The sequence below is a fragment of the Carcharodon carcharias genome, chromosome 1 (genome assembly GCF_017639515.1).
Source record: "Carcharodon carcharias isolate sCarCar2 chromosome 1, sCarCar2.pri, whole genome shotgun sequence".
NCBI lineage: Eukaryota > Metazoa > Chordata > Chondrichthyes > Lamniformes > Lamnidae > Carcharodon > Carcharodon carcharias.
This window is the reverse complement of record NC_054467.1, coordinates 107,633,027-107,653,515: the sequence shown is the minus strand read 5'-3', so window position 1 is coordinate 107,653,515 and position 20,489 is coordinate 107,633,027. Positions and strand designations below refer to the sequence as shown.

Sequence of the window (20,489 nt, the reverse complement as noted above, 5' to 3'; positions counted from 1 at the left end):
ACTCAAAAGCAAGATTTTCTGGTCTTGATCCGTTGGTCAACAGATTGGAGAAAGAAAAACAGGCAGCACGTTGATCTCACAGCATTTCTGCATGCCTCCAAGGACTTCATTCAAAGCAGCAATGGCAGACACTTGTAAACTGTGACCTGCCTGGACATTTGTGCCCGGATTTTCCCTCGGAGGTGGGAACTGGGCTGCCAGTTCAGTTAAGCATTGGAAACCCGCCTCCATCACCAGCCTCCTGGGAAGTGGGATTTTTTTCGGGAGGGCAGGGCCTTGATTGGCCTGGAGATAAGTTTGCTGCCCAATTAAGCAGACCTGAGTGGCGAGTGGAGACGGGTTCTGGGGCGGGCAGGGTAAAAGGCTGGCCTCTGTTCCCACCTGTTCCCAAATACGTCAACCTGGATCTTGCAATGGAATTAGTAGCAAGCATTAAGCTGTATCGGAAAAACCTCAAAATGTATTTAGAAGTATTTTAAAAGTATTTCAAAAGTAATTTAAAATTTAACTATATCCCCCCCCACCAACCCCCTCATCTACATAGTCAAGTATTTATAAATACATTGGGCAACATTTCCCCCCCATTGGGGGGTGATGTTCGGGAGCGGGCATGTTCAAGCGGGTTCCTGATCGGTGCCCCCAATTGGGGGTGCGCCACCATTTTACGTGGGCAGACCAATTAAGGCCCTTCCAGCGTGACGTCTGCCAGGGGCGCTGCGGGCGGTGGAGGATTCCCTTGGCTGGGAGTACGCTCTTTCGTGCATGCGCATGAAACAGTACACAGATCTCTCTGAGGCTAAGTGCTGCCTCAGGGAGATTGGCTCAGATTTGAAACATTAAATAAAGATGAGAAAAATAATTACAGACATGTCCCATCACGTACCATTGTCACATGATGTGGGACATGTCAATTTCTTCTATTTAGAGATTTCATACAAATTTCAATAACCTCATGAAACCTCATCCTGCCCATGGATGAGGTTTCATGTTTCTTCAGAAGCTCGCCTGGGCTCCCGGCCTGCCCGCCAACCCTAAGGTTGAACGGGCAGGTCCGTTAATCACTTTAATTACTTTTTTAATGGCATTAATATGCCTTTGATAGTTCAGTGGGCCACCAAATTGAAAATCTAAGTGATACGGGGTGACATCGGGATGCACGCCTGACGTCACCCCATGTCATCTTATGCACGGCAAGCGGGCCTCGCCGCCGCCCCCCCCCCCCCCCCCCCCCCACCCCCGCTAGCTGACCGGAAGTTGCAGCCCATTAAAAAGATGGATTGCATCCAAGAGCCCATAAATCCCCCAAATAAACAACTTGACCTCAGAACTATTAATCTTAGTAGATGTCTAAACTGAAACATAAAAATTAGAATAAAAATTAGTGCTTAAAAATTAGAAAATATTTTATTTTACTAGGCTACACTTACAGTACTGTAAAATATACATTACCATTTATTCAATTTTATATACTTTTTAAATTAACTTTAAGACTTTCCACGTTTAAAATGTTTCGTTTGACAGCTTGCCAGTTGGCAGAAGTAAAAATTGGCAAATACATTGTTTAATGGGCTGTCAAACCTTCCAGTCATAGCAGTGTCATGGCTCACCTTAATGAATAGAGATACAACTCATGCTACAGTATCCATAATTTTCTGATGAACTGTAAAGGAGGTTAAACCATTTTACTTTCCTTTTAAAACTCTTCCCATCTCCATGTAGTTGGTGTAAAACCTGATAGCTGCTGAACCCCAGTCACCTCACTAAAAACCAGAAAACATTCTGGAGATGGGCTCTGAATAAGCCTGCCACAATGTAAATGAACTTGTTAACAGTAGTGAGACTGTTTGGGGCCTGCTGCTTCTCTTGCCCTTGGGAAAATGGCGGAAGGTGGAAACGGCAGCCAGATTTCCAGCTAAGCCGCTTGGCAGCCATTTTATTTGCTATCCCTCCTCCATTCCTCTCCCGATTCAGGGCAAGAAAATTGCGACCTTGGTCTGAGATGATGGTGCAGTGTGAAAGTTATATGGGGTGGGAGAGGGAAAAAGGAGAAAACAAATTCCTGGGAGCCAGTGTAAGTCACACAGTTTGGCAATACTTTTACATCTTCATCTTCTCTTTGCAAAGATGATATAGATCTGTGAGGAATCTGTCTCCTTGCTACAATGTTGCCACAAATGGTGGAATTTTGGGGGGAGAGGAGTTAAATACTTTATCTTTACACATCTGCAATAAGTTTCCATACACAAACATTCACTCCCTCCACCACCGATGCACAGTTGCAGCAGTATGTATCACCGACAAGATGCACTGCAAGAATTCACCAAGGCTCCTTATACAGCACCTTCTAAACCCACGACCACTACCACCTAGAAGGACAAAGGCAGCAGATGCATGGGAACACCATCACCTGGAAGTTCTCCTTCAAGTCACACACCATCCTGACTTGGAAATATATTGTCGTTCCTTCATTGTCGATGGGTCAAAACCCTAGAATTCCCTCCCTAACAGCACTGTGGGTGTACCTACACCACATGGACTTCAGTAATTCAAGATGGCAGCTCACCACCACTACTTTGAGCGCAACTAGGGATGGGCAATAAATACTGGCCCAGCCAGTGAAGCTCACATCCCGTAAATGAACTAAAAAAAAGGAGCCCTTGTGTCATTGAATTCCATGCATTCATTCATTATTCCACGTAATCTTGGTATTTTTCTGTAACATTTATAACCTGATGAACCATGCCAGGTACTTGAAGTTAACTAAATGAAATCTAATGCAAAGTTGCCTAGTCTGGTCTGTACTGCAGCCTGCAATATTATCACTGACTCAATTTGCATTAATTCTGTTGATTCGTTCCAGTGCCCAAAACCAGTATATTTTACTATTTAAAGCTTTCTTTACTAATTTTGCAGTCATTCTACTAATATTGTTCAATTACTTTGTTTAGTTATTTGTTCATTAGATGTACACCTTTCTTCATTTTACATATTACAAATTACATATAGGATGACTCCCACTTTTGTTGTTGTGCATCTTTGTGTGAACATTTCTTCTGTCTCTTCTGTGTATCAGGTCTGTTGTCTGCATCATGATTATTAAATGTGTTTGTAAGTTTTCATGTCCTCAGTGATTAAGCATCATTTCTTCTTTTCTCATTAATTAAGCCTCTTGGAAAACAGTTCAGTTTTGGGAAGTGGGGGGTAGATAGTCGGGGGGGGGGGTGGGGGGGGGCGGGTAGTGGGGGAGTGCAGGAGTTTCACCTGGGTGGTAATGCATTGGATTCCCGATATACACAATCAAGTCAGTGAAAGAGAAGGGTGGTGACAGTGAATCAGTTGCCCATTATACAGTCTTCACTGCAGCTGAAGTTGAATTTTACCCCATGCCTTCCCCCTTTCTGAAGAAGAGCATAAAACTGAAGTGCAAGTGAAAAAAGGAATGAAAGAGTGAAAGAGAATAGAAAGAGCAAAACAGAAACAAAAGAGAGACAGGATAGAAAGAGGACAAGTAAAAGAGCAAAGACAGGAATGACAGAAGGAACAGGAATAGGAAGAGATACTGAAGAGAAAGAAAGAAATGAATATGTTGAGAGAGAGAGGGAAGTGAAGGAGGAGAGAGAGACAGAAAGCGGGGAGAACTAAAGTAAGAAAGAGGAACAAATGAAGGAGAGAGATTTGAAAGTAAATAGGAAGCAGAAGTGACAGTTGAAAGAGAAACAAAAGTAAAGCAGTGGAAAATGCTATTGAAGGAAGAATTGGAGAAAAACATGTGAATGAGAAGGACAAATATGTGGTGAAGGATAAAGAGAAATGAAGGAAATGGGTGATGAACAGAAATGAAGGAAAAGAGAGAGCAAAACAAAGTGAAGGATGAGAAAGAAGACTTTTATTTTCAGGATCAACAGTACCAGTATCCATAATTATAGGTTGCAAGAGGCTAACATTGTTTTTTGGTGGAGCCTAGATTTTAAACAGTGGAGCCCAACCTATAAAGATTTAAAAACCATTCTTCTGGTCAGTGATGGTCCCATTATGGGAATTAGTTTCCAATGAAATAGCTCCTGACTTTATTTGTTTCAACAACTCATGATCATGTTGAAGAGAGATTGTGATAATTTGGAGGGAGAGTAACTATGGGCTGAATTTTCCTCCCGTCGGGGGGAAGCTGAATGGTGGGCGCACAGGCGCGCTTCTGATCGGCGCCCACAATCGTGGGGGTGGCACCATTTTACATAGGCGGGCCAATTAAGGCCCACCCAGCATGACGTCCTCATCGAGTGCTATGCACTCTCTGTGCGGGCGGGGGAGTTGGGGGGGCAGGGAATCCCAAAATCGAGAGTGCGCTCTTTCACGCACACGCACAATAGAGCGCAGTCATCTCCCTGAGGCTAAGTGCTGCCTCAGGGAGATCGGCTCAGAATCTACAAAACCTAAAAATAGAAAATTAAAATTTCCCTAACATGTCCCATCATGTAACAATGTCACGTGAGTTGGGACATGTCCATAATTGTCACAAAATCTTTATTAAAATTTTTTAAAGCGTACATGAAACCTCATCCCACCCGTGAATGAGGTTTCATGCTTTTTCTAGTTCACGCTGGGGCTCCTGGCCTGTCCGCCAACCTTAAGGTTGGACGGGCAGGTCCTTTAATTACATAATTGATCTTGTTAATGGCCTCAATTGGCCATTGATAGGTTGGTGGGCCCGCAGCTGATTTCGCTGAGCTCCTGCCTACCTGAAAATTTAAATGGGGCGGGGTGACGTCGGGAGCTCCCCCTGACGGCACTGCGTGTCATTTTAGGCGTTGGCGTGTGGGCCCCGCCCCTGCTCACTGGCGCATAAAATCCTGCCCTATGTTGAGGGAAGCTGAAAAAGCAAAAGAGAGGGATCTCCTTAAGGCAGTAAGGAAATGTGGGAAAGCCCTGTTGGGGGAGGGAAAGAAAGAGACCCTTTTGAGAACTGAGTTAAGGAGGTTAGGCAGGGTGGAACTGAGTGAAAGGCACACTGTTAGAATGTTGGCTTGAGATACAACGAAACTCTGTTAAAGAAGGAGAGGAAGACACACATTAACTATTGAGGATATTGTATGAAATAAACCATAATTCCTCATTTAACAGTCATGGAGGTCTTGTAGCGCAGTGGGTAGCATTTCTGCCCGAAGCTGTGGGTTCAAGTCTCACCCCAGGACTTGATGGCCTAGGAATGTATATCCATAACGCAGCCAAACAAGCTGACGTATCAACAATTTCAGGTATCAACCTGAAAATCCTTCCAACACACACCAATGGCAAGTGGTAAGAGTAGGAGAAATTCCTGGTCAGTCATGTGATTGAAAGAACACTGGAGCTTCTAACATCACTATCCATAGCTCCAGACTACAAAATACGTGTAAAAGTGCATGTTACCACAACAACTCGGACTCCTTAAGTGAACTGTAACACTACACCAACAGCAGCGAGCAACCTTGGGCTGAAATTCCTTCAACCACAGCCTGCTGCTAGCAGTGTCGCAGCCTGGGGATTCTGGCAGCCAATGTGACCAGCATTCACTGGATCCGAAACCCATTAAATAGGGTCATCAGCATAAAGGGGCAAGGCCTGTGCCTATCAATTCGTTCTCTGGGTGTCCTCTCTGCAGACGACCAGCAGCATCAAAAAAAAAGAGAGATAAAAACAAAAAACTGAGGATGCTGGAAATCCAAAACAAAAACAGAAATACCTGAAAAAACTCAGCAGGTCTGGCAGCATCGGCCGAGAAGAACAAAGTTGACGTTTCTGTTGAAGGGTCATGAGGACTCGAAACGCCAACTTCGTTCTTCTCCGCCGATGCTGCCAGACCTGCTGAGTTTTTCCAGGTAATTCTGTTTTTGTCATAGACACAGTGTTGTTCTACTGTGAGAAGAGAGGAGCTACTGGGGTTGAGGGTCACTGTTGTTGTTTTTAACATGTTCCTTGTGGAAGTTGATCACTTGGGATCAATCGCTATTAGGAAAGCAGTTTGATGTGGCCCATTTCACCAAATCTTTTCAAAGTCCAGCTGCCTTGTGCAACCATTCCTTTTTCTGGCTAGCAAGATTTCTGACAATGAGAATCATCAGCTGTCTCACCTCATGTATAACCTCAGAGCAGGGATGAGAGGCAGCTTCCCCCCTCCTATCAGAATTTCTGAACATTAATGGGACAGGGATTTTAGGATGTCAGCAAAACACTGAGGATGCTGAAAATCAAACAAAAACAAAAAATGATGGAAAAAATCAATGGGTCTGGCAGCATCTGTGAAAAGAGAAACGGTTATGTTTTTCTCTCCACAGGTGCTGCCATAACTGCTGATCATTCTCAGCATTTTTTGCTTTTCATTTCAGGAGTTTAAGGGCCTTTGTTTCCCCATGAACAAATAACCGTGTAATAGAGTGCACCATAAACAGTGTTGCATTTTCCTAAAGTTTCCACCATTCTTTCATGAAAATTCTACTGTAAAAAATAGAGACAGAACTTGACCAAAATTCCTGTGAAAAAGGATTGCTCTAAATATGTAGCGCCAAAATACAAGAGATGCTATTAAATGACATAATTGTGAAAAACAATTAAGTACATGCTAGACTTGCTTCACTTGTTCAATTCTTTTACTCCAAATTGGAACTTTCAGTCTTACGCTTGAAGGATATTTTAAAATTTTAAGAATGCTGCTCCATAGTAAATATAACAAAACATTGCTGAATTAGAATATTCCAATTAAATCCGAACATTTGAAAAAGCTGGCTGCTAATAAAAAAGCATTACCCAGTGTCACAATCCTGATGCATTGCAAACAAAACACCAGCAGATGGCAGTCATCTCAAGCCTTCAATCCTTGCATACATATTATCCCTCTTAGAACTCATTCAAGTTTAAGGATAGCAGTGCTTCATCAGAACAAAAACAGAATTACCTGGAAAAACTCAGCAGGTCTGGCAGTATCAGCGGAGAAGAAAAGAGTTGACGTTTCGAGTCCTCATGACCCTTCAACAGAACTGGTGTCTCTTCAGTGAGAGGCTTTATTGAACTTGATGTATTATGGCTGCCCCCTTTCTCAGAGTTAATTCAATTCCTTGACGATTTGCATGGATGCACTTCATCATCTCCTCTCATCTCCTTAGGGATGATGACTCTATTTCCTTTGTACAATATACCACATTGGGTGGTCAATTAATATTGGTATGCCCAATCAGCTCTTGTGAACACAGGTCACAAGACCCTTGATACTCTCAGGCCATCCTTTCGTCACTATTACTTGAAGAGTTGCATCTTGTTGGGTAGTTTGCTCGATTTGAGCAAGACACTTGTCTGGTCAGATTCAAAGCAAAAACAAAAATGCCTGAAAAACTCAGCAAGTCTGGCAGCATCTGCGGAGAGGAACACAGTTAACATTTCGACTCCGAATGACCCTTCAACAGAACTAAGTAAAAATAGAAGAGAGGTGAAATATAAGCTGGTTTAAGGGGGGGGGGGGTGGGACAATTAGAGCTGGATAGAGGGCCAGTGATAGGTGGAGATAACCAAAACATGTCACAGACAAAAGGACAAAGAGGTGTTGAAGGTGATAATATTATCTAAGGAATGTACTAATTAAGGGTAGAAAGCAGGACAAACAAGGTACAGATAGCCCTAGTGGGGGTGGGGTGAAGGAATCGAAAAAGGCTAAAAGGTAGAGATAAAACATTGGATGGAGATACATTTAAAAATAATGGAAATAGGTGGAAAAAGGAAAATCTATATAAATTATTGGAAAAAAGGGGGGGATCGGAAAGGGGGTGGGGATGAAGGAGAGAGCTCATGGTCTAAAATTATTGAACTCAATATTCAGTCCAGAAGGCTGTAAAGTGCCTAGTCGGAAGATGAGGTGCTGTTCCTCCAGTTTGTGTTGAGCTTCACTGGAGCAATGCAGCAGGCCAAGGACAGACATGTGGGCATGAGAGCAGGGTGGAGTGTTGAAATGGCAAGCGACAGGGAGGTCTGGGTAATGCTTGTGGACAGACCGAAGGTGTTCTGCAAAGCAGTAACCCAGTCTGCATTTGGTCTCTCCAATGTAGAGGAAACCGCATTGGGAGCAACGAATGCAGTAGACTAAATTGAGGGAAGTGCAAGTGAAACGCTGCTTCAATTGAAAGGAGTGTTTGGGACCTTGGACGTTGAGGAGAGGGGAAGTGAAGGGGCAGGTGTTGCACCTTCTGTGGTTGCATGGGAAGGTGCTGTGGGAGGGGGTTGAGATGTAGGGGGTGATGGAGGTGTGGACCAGGGTGTCCCGGAGGGAATGATCCCTGCGGAATGCCGCCAGGGTTGGTGAAGGGAAGATGTGTTTGGTGGTGGCATTATGCTGGAGTTGGCAGAAATGGCAGAAGATGATCCTTTGAATGCGGAGGCTGGTGGGGTGATAAGAGAGGATAAGGGGGACCCTATCATGGTTCTGGGAGGGAGAGGAAGGTGTGAGGGCGGATGCGTGGGAGATGAGCTGGACACGTTTGAGGGCCCTGTCAACCACCGTGGGTAGAAAACCTCCATTAAGGAAGAAGGAAGACATGTCAGAGGAACTGTTTTTGAAAATGGCATCATCAGAACAGATGCGACAGAGGCAAAGGTACTGAGAGAATGGGATGGAGTCGTTACAGGAAGCTGGGTGTGAGGAGCTGTAGTTGAGGTAGCTGTGGGAGTTGGTAGGCTTGTAATGGATATTGGTAGACAGTCTATCACCAGAAATTGAGACAGAGAGGTCAAGGAAGGGAAGGGAAGTGTCAGAGATGGACCATGTGAAAATGATGGAGGGGTGGAAATTGGAAGCAAAATTAATAAATTTTTCCAGTCCAGACGAGAGCATGAAGCAGCACTGAAGCAATCATCGATGTACCGGAGAAAGAGTTGTGGGAGGGGGCCGGAGTAGGACTGGAACAAGGAATGTTCCACATACCTCATAAAGAGATAGGCATAGCTAGGGCCCATGCGGGTACCCAAACCTTTTATTTGGAGGAAGTGAGAGGAATTTAAGGAGAAATTGTTCAGTGTGAGAACAAGTTCAGCCAGACGGAGAGTGGTGGTGGATCGGGATTGTTCGGGCCTCTGTTTGAGGAAGAAGCGGAGAGCCATCAGACCATCCTGGTGGGGGATGGAGGTGTAGAGGGATTGGACGTCCATGGTGAAGAGAAGGCTGTTGGGGCCAGGGAACTGGAAATTGTTGATATGATGTAGGGTGTCAGAGAAATCACGGACGCAGGTGGGAAGAGACTGGACAAGGGGAGAGAGAATGGAGTCAGGATAGCAAGAAATGAATTCCATGGGGCAGGAACAGGCTGACACGATTGGTCTGCTGGGACAGTTCTGTTTGTGGATTTTGGGTAGGAGGTAGAAGCGGGCCATCCGAGGTTGGGAGACTTATCAGGTTGGATGCTGCGGAAGGAAGATCTCCATAGGAGATGAGGTCAATAACAGTGCTGGAAGCAATGGCTTGATGGTCAGTGGTGGGGTCATGGTCCAGGGGGAGGTAGGAGAAAGTATCTGCGAGTTGACGCTCAGCCGCTGCGAGGTAGAGGTCAGTGCACCAAACAACACCACCCTTGTCAGCGAGTTTGATGACAATGTCAGGGTTGGACCTGAGAGAACGGAGTGCAGCAAATTCAGAGAGAGAGAGGTTAGAGTGGTTGAGATTGTCAGATTCAAAGTCTAAATAGTTCACAAATCCGTTGCACTGTTTCCACGTCTGTTTGTTGCTGCATCGGTGCTACAGCTCTCACCTTGTCAGGATCTGGGCAAAGATCTTTTGTTATCAATACACGACCTATGTACTTTACTTCAGGCATTTTCAGTTGCACTTTGTTCTGTTCAGCTTCAGGTTCATCTGGTGAGCTCCCTCCAGCTGTCATATTAAATTCTGATCATGGTCTGCTATGGGTTCTTCTATTGTGTCTCCACATCCATAGACGGTAGATCACTATGGCTTCCACTCTGGGAAGATCACTGACTACCTCATGCTATGTGCATTGATACTCTTCTGGAGCCAAGGAAATGCCGCACGGCATGCACAACCATCTGTATCTCCTGAACGGTATCCAGAATGTCATTATTAAGCTGCTGCTCTCATCCAGCTTCACTTGCCAGTAACCATCCTTCGCATCTAGGGTAGTGAATACCTTTGCCATGGCAAGTTGCAGCAATTTCCTTCAATGGTTGGTATGGGTAGTAAGATCTCCTTCATGTTTTATTTAGATCCTTTGGGTCTAAGCATACTCTCAGGTTTCCAGTTTGTTTCACTGCTACCATGCTGCTAATCCAGTCTGTACGAGTTATCACTTTTTTGATTACTCCCTCCTTTCCCAGTTCTTCAAACTTATCTTTTAGGCTTGACTTGAGGGCAGCTGGAACTCTTCCCGGCAGATGCAGAATTGGTCTTACACTCTCATCTATTTCTAGATGATCTTCTCCAGGTAGACATCCCAACCCTGTAAACACATCTTTGTATTCCTCTAAGATCTGTTCTGCCGTCAATGGTTTCGTGTGCTGTGACATGTTGTGAATCTCTGTTGGGGCATTCAGGGTTACCAGTCCAAGCTGTAGACTTGCTTCAGCTGAACTGAGTGGGTGTTGTGTGCCATCTCAGAGTTCAAAGCATTCGTTCAAGGCTTTCAAAATCTGTCGTCTTTTTTTCTCTATTCGTCGGTTAGATTTAGGGTGATACACACTTTGTAGCAGTCCCTCCCCAGCAGTGTTAGGAGTGTGGCTACTCTTATCTGTTCTGGGTCGTTAATTAAGTCTGTTGCAATTGTATATTTTTGCCATTGCAAGTGGGAAAAATGCTAGTTCTGCCACATATCTCCATTTATTTCTACTGGTGTCAAGAAGGAGAAGTTTACAGCAGCCATATTCACTCACTCAGCATCTTACTTGCAGCTTTTCCCTATTCTTTTTTCAGCAGTTTTTGGTGGATTTGAACATTGTTGTGTGTCTGGGTTCTCTGTGCCTTCTCTGCAGCATTTGCAAGATTCAAAAATCTGTTTTTATCTCCACTTCTCGACACTACATTTTAAGTTTAAGGACAGCAGTGCTTCATCAGTGAGAGGTTTTATTGAACTTGATACTTGATGTATCATGGCTGCCCCGAGTCATTCCCTCATGGCAGACATCACATGACTATAACAGGCGATGTTGTGCACTGAGTAATGATTGCATTTCAAAACATAAATAGAGATAAACCAGGCTTGATGAGAGCCAGTTTCAGAGACCAATGTTTAGCAGCCCAATAACCTGAAAGAAGCTCGACCCCATTATTGAGTTGGGCCATTTTTCAGGCATCCGGGACAACTGATGTTATTCCCTTTACCTGTGCTAATGAAGGACTTAATGCCTGTTTAGGGCATTGCAGGGAGCCTGAGCCCCCTTGAGCAGAGCAGATGCCATGCCTGATAAGCAAATGTTACAATCATGGATTCAGTCACTATCAAAAAGTTTTTTTTAAGTTTGACTTGGAGCAGGAAGATGCACTCCTATGCCTCCCAGCCTCAGCATTCCTGAGTGTCACTGTCACTCAATGATTGCACCCCTAATCTGGGAATTTATCTTCAAGCCACTGTCGACAAGGCATGCCACTCAGCATTCATCCTTATAAAACAAGCTAGCTGCCTGTGAGGATGTGGCAGGTACTGGCAGCTCACCCAAATAATGCTAATGAAGCTCTTCAGGCCCAATTTCAGTCTCAGTTCTCCCAGCTGAGGCATCCATGCTGAGCATGCTACCTAATTCAGGCCTGGAATTCAACCCCTTAGTATCCATTTTCATGAATATATGAAAAATCTGTATTGGGGGGCTGGAGGGGAGAGAGGGCAAAGTGCATTGTTCCTGTTAGAGCTGGCATTCTGTTAAAAATCAGAAACTGTCTATAAAAACTGACTGGACCCCATGCAGTCAAAGGCATCAAGTCAGACATGGCACAGAAACCTCCTGCTGATTACCACCTACCATCCCTCTTCTGCTGATGAATCAGTGCTTCTCCATGTTGAACACCACTTGGAGGAAGCACTGAGGGTGGCAAGGGCACAGAATGTACTCAGGGTAGGGGACTTCAATGTCCATCATCAGGAGTGGCTCAGTAGCCCGCTGCTACACACCAAGCTGGCTGAGTCCAGCAGGAGGTGAGAGAACCAACAAGAGGGTAAAAACTACTTGACCTCGTATTCACCCATCTACCTCTCACAATTGCATCTGTCCATGACAGTATTGGTAGGAGTGACCACTGCATAGTGCTTGTGGAGACGAAGTCCTGTCTTCACATTGAGGATACCCTCCACCGTGTTGTGTGGCACTACCACCATGCTAAATGAGATATAGATTTCAAACAGATCTAGCAACTTGAGACTGGGAATCCACGTAGTGCTATGGGCCATCAGCAGCAGCAGAATTGTACTCAAGCACAATGTGTAACATCATGGCCTGGCATATCCTCCACTCTACCATTACCATGAAACCAAGGGATCAACCCTGCCCTGGTTCAATGAAGAGTGCAGGATGGCATGTCAGGAGCAGCACCAGGCATATCTAAAAATGAGCTGCCAACCTCGTGAAGCTATAACACAGGACTACTTGCGTGCCAAACAGCAAAAACAGCATGCGATAGACAAAGCGAAGCAACCCCGCAACCAACGGATCAATCTAAGTTCTGCAGTCCTGCAACATCCAGTCATGAATGGTGGTGGACAATTAAACAACTAACAGGAGGAGGAGGTGGTTCCACAAATATCCCCATCCTCAATGATGGAGGATCCCAGCAGATCAGTGCAAAAGACAAGGTTGAAACATTTGCAACAATCTTCAGCCAGAAGTGCTGAGTGGATGATCCACCCCTGCCTCCTTAGGAGATCTCCAGCATCACAGATGTCAGTCTTCAGCCAATTCGATTCACTTCACATGATATCAAGAAACGACTGAAGGCACTGGATGCTGCAAAAACTATGGGCCCTGACAACATTCCAGCAATAGTACTGAAGACGTGCTCCAGAACTAGCCGCACTCTTAGCCAAGCTGTTTCAGTACCAACTACAACATTGGCAAAAACCCGGTAATGTGGCAAATTGCCCAGGTATGTCATATTCACAAAAAGCAGGACAAGTCCAACCTGGCCAATTACCAGCCCATCAGTCTACTCTTGATCATCAGCAAATTGATGGAAGGGGTCGTCAACAGTACTAAAAAGCTGTACTTATTCAGAAGCAACCTGTTCACTGATAGTCAGTTTGGCTTCAAACACGACTACTCAGCACCTGACATCATTACAGCCTTGGTTCAAACATGGACAAAAGAGCTGAATTCCAGAGGTGAGGTGAGAGTGGTTGTGGTCATTGGACGTCAGTCATCTCAGCTGCAGGACATCACTCCAGGAGCTCCTCAGGGTAGTACTCTTGGCCCAACCATCTTCAGCTGCTTAATCAATTACATTCCTTCCATCATAAAGTCAGAAGTGGGGATGTTCGCAAATGATTTGCACAATGTTCAGCACTATTTGCAACTCCTCAGATACTGAAGCAGTTCACGCCCAAATGCAGCAAGATCTGGACAACCTTCAGGCTTGGGCTGATAGGTGAATGACGAGTAACATTCGCAAGTAACAAGTGCCAGGTAATGACCATCTCCAACAAGACAGAATCTAACTATTGCCCCTTTTTGTTCATTGGCATTACCATCACTGAATCCCCCACTATCAACATCCTGGGTGTTACAATTGACCAGAAACTGAACTGGACTAACCATATAAATATCGTGGCTACAAAAGCAGATCAGAGGCTGGGAATTCTGTGGAGAGTAACTCACCTCTTGACCACACCCCCGCCCCCGACCCGCTCCCCCACCCCCCCCCCCCCCCCCCCCCCCCCCCACCAAAGCTTATCCACCATCTACAAGGAACAAGTCAGGAGCGTGATGGAATACTCCCCACTTGCCTGGATGAGTGCAGCTCTAACAATATTCAAGAAACTCAACATCATCCAGAGCAAAGGTGCCCGCTTGATTGGCACCCCATCCACCACCTCCAACATCCATTCCCACCACCACCAACACAGTGACAGCAGTGTGTCCCATCTATCAATGCAACAACTCACTAAGGCCCCTTCAACAGCACCTTCCAAACCCGCGACCTCAACCACCTGGAAGGGTAAGGGCAGCAAATGCATGGGAACACCACCTGCAAGTTCGCCTCCAAGTCACTCACCATCCTGACTTGGAAATATATTGCTGTTCCTTCACTGTCGCTGGGTCAAAATCCTGGAACTCCCTTCCTAACAGCACTGTGGGTGTACCTACACCGCAGGGACTGCAGTGGTTCAAGAAGGCAGCTCACCACCACCTTCTCAAGGCAATTAAGGATGGGCAATAAAATTGCTGGCTTAGACAGCGATGCTCACATCCCATGAAAGAATAAAAATAAACAACAAAATATATGCAGCAGGTTAGTTTGTGTTTGAAAGGAAAAAAGATTTGCTACCATTTCTGCTTTGACCCTTTATCAGAATTAGTAACTGGATTTATTAAGGACTAAGCTCAAAGGTAAGGAACAATTTAGAAAGAAGTTGAGTGCTGGAATTACAAGTACAGAGGAGTAGCTAATGGAGTTAATAACAAAGAAAAGTACAGCACAGGAACAGGCTCTTCGGCCCTCCAAGCCTGCGCCGATCATCACCTGAGAATATTTTTGTTTGTTGGAAAAAGGTAAAACAAAATGCTGATTTATTATACAAAGACCATCACAGTCATCAATGAAAGTTCATTAGAAAGCAAAAGGGAGTGAAAATGGCTTCAAAATGGGAAGAGAATGAAGTGGAAGGTGAATGGGGCAAGGGCAGGAAAATGGGGTTGAAAGCATGAATTGGGAAAGGTTGATCTCTCTTGTAAGTAGGTGTGTTAGCAGGTGTGTTTTTCAGTAGGGTCGTGTTATTGATGAACTAAATGGTGAAAGATGACCCAGCAATTTCAGAGGTTAGTGAGATGAAATGTAGAGGCAAGAGGAATCTTGATCTGTATTGAGGGAAAGAGATGATCTTCAAGAAATGAGACAGGTGATTAAAGAACCTGCGACCACAAGAGTGAAAGTCTCAGTGGAGTAAAAGGAAAGAAAATTTTCATAAACTCTGATGTACATACTGGAGTCATTAAAGCAAATATGATACAGATGGGGAAACTGGATGAGCTCTTGCAGGAAGTGAAGTGGAAAGAAATATAATACAAATACTTATAAAAGATGTCTGTGGAAAACCCATTAATAGTTAGAAAGAAGGCCAGGAGAGGGAGCAAAAGTTCAGAAATAGAGCATAAAATGAAGGTAAAAACAAAAAAACTGCGGATGCTGGAAATCCAAAACAAAAACAGAATTACCTGGAAAAACTCAGCAGGTCTGGCAGCATCGGCGGAGAAGAAAAGAGTTGACGTTTCGAGTCCTCATGACCCTTCGACAGAACTTGAGTTCAAGTCCAGGCCAGTTGACGTTTCGAGTCCTCATGACCCTTCGACAGAACTTGAGTTCGAGTCCAGGCAGTTGACGTTTCGAGTCCTCATGACCCTTCGACAGAACTTGAGTTCGAGTCCAGGCAGTTGACGTTTCGAGTCCTCATGACCCTTCGACAGAACTTGAGTTCGAGTCCAGGCCTGGACTCGAACTCAAGTTCTGTCGAAGGGTCATGAGGACTCGAAACGTCAACTCTTTTCTTCTCCGCCGATGCTGCCAGACCTGCTGAGTTTTTCCAGGTAATTCTGTTTTTGCATAAAATGAAGGAATGGGTGGGAATAGGAAGCATAAACAAGATGCCTCAGATTAGGGTGAGAACAGGAAGCAACACAACATAATGTATCAGAGGAGGAGATCAGGGATAGGATGAGTAGGGTCAGAATGGACAGCAACCTGCAAAAAGGACGGATGTAGCTGAGAACCATGTGTGTTCCAGTATCTTAATATGGAAGTAGCATTATCTTTAATGTGGAAAAAAGGGAGTAGACTTAAAAGAGGTTATTAATTCCAGACAGGTTCAGCCACAAAAGGGGAGTGGACTGAGGCATTGATCAAGGGGGAATTCCCATTTTCCTTATCCAATACATTTTCTCTGCTTGATAAAGATGTTCTTTATATATTTTTTCAGCACTTATCCCTGCTTTCCATTTCTTATAAATTCACGTGTTATTAAACGCATCACTACTCCCTTGTTATTGTGGTTAGCATAATGCACTCTGGGCTTCCAATTATACCTTTTCACTATATTTCTTATGTTCAGTTTTGCAAAAGAGGTTTATCTTACAGTTTCTAATGTTATGAAGGATAATGTTAAATCATCTTTCTGATGCTCGTGGACTTGCTGTGTATTTCCAACAGATTTCCAATATTTTTAAAATTTCTATTAATTTGCTGAATCGCTTTTGCTAGATTCGCACACTAATTTGCTTACATTGTGAAATGTTCACTATACTGTGCATCTCATGATAATAAACTAGAAATGATTTGCTTCCGAGAACTACATTATGTTGAGGCTGAAGGTTGAGGCATGTCTGTATTACAATGAAAGGCTGGAGTGTGTTTGTGGAGTGTGTTTTTGAATTCTTAGTTTTTTTATCAATTAATCATTAGGCAGGTGCATCATATTTTTATTTTATTGAACCACTGATTGACACGGCCACTGTTCATTATCAAGAACACACACATATTTGAGAAGATTTCAGCATTCCAGCAACTGATGAGAGTCAACGGTGAGAATGGCAAGAGAAGGTTTCCTACGTGCTCCAGATGGAATCAAATTGTAAACCTGTTCTTTATCAAATTTATAATTTGGCTACATCTGCTTTACAGAGAAAATCTTCTCCAGTGCTTATTCCACAGAACCAGCTGTGGTAGTTAAGTTATCCCTTGAGCACAGTAGGACTGGTTTTAAACCAGTCTCTTGTTCACTTCTCACCTATAACTGTTTCAGATGAATTAACTGTAGTGTTGCATAACTCCATAGCATCTGTTCCCAGTTATCATTTATATATTCCCTTTGTCCTTTTTTAGTCCTTTTATGTCTGTGATTCATATTTAATACACAGTTGAATCAGGAATTCCCACCTTAATTTCATTGTGTAATGTTGTTTATGATCATTAACCATCGTACACTAAAAACATGTTCCTCTTACCCATCCCTCTAATGACACAAACTATGCAGGGTGCATCTGGCTTAGATGGACAGCCAGGACTGCGGGTGAGTGAGTCACATTTGTACTCTTTGTCCTTCCTTTTGACTATTTCCTTTCTGCTTGGTGCTGGCAGTCCACTGGAGTCAGTAAATGCTGTGCTCACGATCCCTTCCTTCGTACTCACTCCACTCTCTGTGCATGGAAAGCTCACAGTTCAGTGTGAGGCACTGACAAGTCCTGTTGACTAATTTACCTTTTTTCACTATCCATTCAGGACAATGTTGCTCCAGGGAAAATTGAGACAGGGAGAGAGTGTCAGTGTCTTGGGATTTAGCTTTAAATATTGCCCACTGTTAAGGACAGCATTAGAACTATACAACCTTTGCAATTATATAGGGCCCTGAGCCAGTCAGGGATGGATCCAGTGAAAGAAATCCTAGGCAATGGTTTGGTCAATTATTTTTACATTACTGATGGCAAGTGTGCCTTTTCACAATCATACATTTATGGATTTCATACTAGATTAAATAGGGAGTAATTAATATAATTGTCTTGTAAAAGGTGGGGGTCTCAAAACAGAATCTTTACATGGGGGCCACAACCTAGCAAACAATGTTCCTGTCTGCTATTACACTGCATTGTTATCAAAAGAACCAACAAAAAAAAGCCAAGATTTACAGCCTGAGTTCACAGATTCTCTTCTATAACAGATCAACTTGGAACCAATCTCAGATGGTGCAGTCACAAGGTCAACATGATTTCTAATGGTAATTTTTATCATGTTAATGGGTAGTACAGCAGACCAAGACAATTTTCTGGTCATTTGTCATTATGTTGGTCTTGTGTTAGGCAGTCACAAGTTGAGGAAGTAAAAAAGAAAATTTTGGAATTGAATAAAAAAGACGATCTTCTGCACTACACTGCCTCTGCCTTTTTAGAAATGTTTTAATACCAATAAATAGGACAAAGCTCTGGGGCAATTCTCATGAATGTGAGTTTTTTTATCTCTATCTCCTAGACGAGACAAGTCTTTTCGTTTATCAATATTTTGAAGGAATGTTCACCACAGTTAATTGTTTTCTTTGTGTTCAAAGGGTACTGATGGTCCAATGGGTCCCGCAGGTCCAGCAGGCCCAAAGGGAGATAGAGTAAGTACTGAATTTTAGGAATGTTTTACCATGTCTTGTATAAATTGAGAAGGAGCAGTGTATAATGTACATCAATAAATACAATGCTAGAGATAAACAGAAATACATTACACTTTACTTTGATGAATCATTGATGAAAAATAACCAAAAATAACCACGTGGCTGGTAGTAATGCTGTGTCTATAACTGTTACTCTACTCTGATCTTGTATATCATTTACTTTGATAACATTTTTCCCTTTTCTATTCATAATTCCCTTCCTTTCACCTTACCTCCAACCTCATATTTGGAACCAGGAGAGATCCTTGATTGAATGAGTAGAATAGCCCCTGAAAGATCTACTCAATTTACTCAAGAGCTGCCCAATTAGGTGAAGTGAGCAGAGCTTCTTTCTCCCTTTTAGTCCTGCATCTTGTCACTGCTCTGTGCTCTGTAACAACCCACCCAGACCAGAAGCTACTCATTTCAGGTTGCGTTGATTTAGTAACTTGAGCTACAGCCTCTTGCTACATGGTAGCGCCTGTCATGTGTCTCAAATAATATGTGACAACATCCCTTTACAGTGTCTTTCAGCATGGAGTTTTAAGCTCAAACATTCCCAAGTGTGCTCAAAGTATCCAATTTAGGAGACTTCAGTCTGCCCTGTCTTTAGTCCTGGTGATATCTGCTCTCTAAATATGGCATTGTTTAAAGAGGTACTCTGTTCTGATTCTATAATATCGCAACTCTGCCAGAAGCTGCTCGGAAAGTTCTCTGACATTTTGGCGTTGAAAACTGAAAGTTTGCCCAGATTGTTAAGGAGTGCTGAGATGTATTTTCCTATTCGTAAATCATTTTCTCAAAAGGTTAAGTTTTAAGCAGAAAAAAATTAGAGGCAGTTTTTGTACTGTAACTCCATGTTTACCAGAAACTGCAATTAAGATTTGCCTAAACTCATTGTACATAGGACTGTTACAGCCAACAGATAAAGGAGATTTTCTGTGACTCCAGACAATATTATTCATCAGTAATCAAGCGGTAGCGTTTCCACTTTGGGTGTAATTGGCAAAATGAGCCCAAATTTCACTCTTTCTCCAAAGTGCATTTATCATTCAAGTTTCTGCCCAAATCTATTTGCATAATCACAAACATTAAATCTTCCATAAAATAGTGCAACTGGGCAGCATAATGGAATGTCATTTTTTGGGGTTTTCTTCTTTGCATTAAAAAATATTCCATTTTTTTAAAGAGTGGTAACTTGGTGCCATAGCTGAAAATGGGTTAATCGCAAAGAATATGCATTTTTAATAAGAGCATGCAACCTCCCCTCTGTGAGTGAATTACTTTTAAGTCACTCAAAATGACTTTAAAAAAGAAAAGCAAGCTAATTTTGAAGACCCTTCCCAGATGGCCACAAATGGGCACAATCAACATAAACTCACCATGCTCATTATTTCAATCTGGGGCGTGGCCAGGTCAGTGGCTGGGGTCAGTTTACAGCACAGTTTTTTTAAAGCAGCATTAAGGATTGTGGAAATTTGATTTAGGATCAACATAATTTGCATTTTAAAATTTCACCATCTTTTCCCTTGTTCTGCCAATTTCAGCCAGAGTTGAAATTCTAGGCCAAGATATATTTAATTCATTGGTACTGACTGTGCAAATATGACATAGAATGCTAAAACAACAACGTGCTATGGTTCTCATTTATTCACTGTGGCTGTAAATGATGTGTTTAAACCATATTGCATATTTTGAACCCATTAAAACAAATCTCATTTAAGGATGATGGATGAAGTTAGATTATATAGGTTAGAGTCAACTTGGAGTGTTTGCATCAGGAAACAGGTAGTTTTCTTTTCCAGAATAGCCCATGTAGCTGTTCATCTGTTCATCAGATTAAAAGAATTTTGATAGTTGCTGGTGAGGTAATAAGGCCAAATAGTCCCATGTAAACAAGCAATACAACATATTCAATATAGCAAATCAATCAGAATCAGGAAGAAAAACTCTCCACTGATTGGAGTCATGCCTAGCACAAAGGAAGATGGTTGTGGTTGTTGGAGGTCAATCATCTCAGTCCCAGGACATCCTTGTAGGAGTTCCTCAGGGTAGTGTCCTGGGCCCAATCAGCTGTTTCATCAATGAGCTTCTCTCCATCATATGGTCAAAAGTGGGGATGTTCATTGATAATTCCAC

At 43.2% G+C, this 20,489-nt stretch overlaps 1 protein-coding gene across 1 annotated transcript in view; it reads left to right on the top strand.

Annotated features, from left to right (window-relative positions):
- Nucleotides 1-18,265, top strand: part of LOC121274566 (collagen alpha-1(XXV) chain) — a 161,765-nt gene extending 143,500 nt beyond the window's left edge. The window contains exons 23-24 of the mRNA XM_041181932.1: nt 17,193-17,228; nt 18,182-18,265. Of these exons, the coding sequence (XP_041037866.1) occupies nt 17,193-17,228; nt 18,182-18,265 (120 nt within the window). The remainder of the gene's footprint in view (nt 1-17,192; nt 17,229-18,181) is intronic.
- The last annotated feature ends 2,224 nt before the right edge of the window (nt 18,266-20,489 follow it).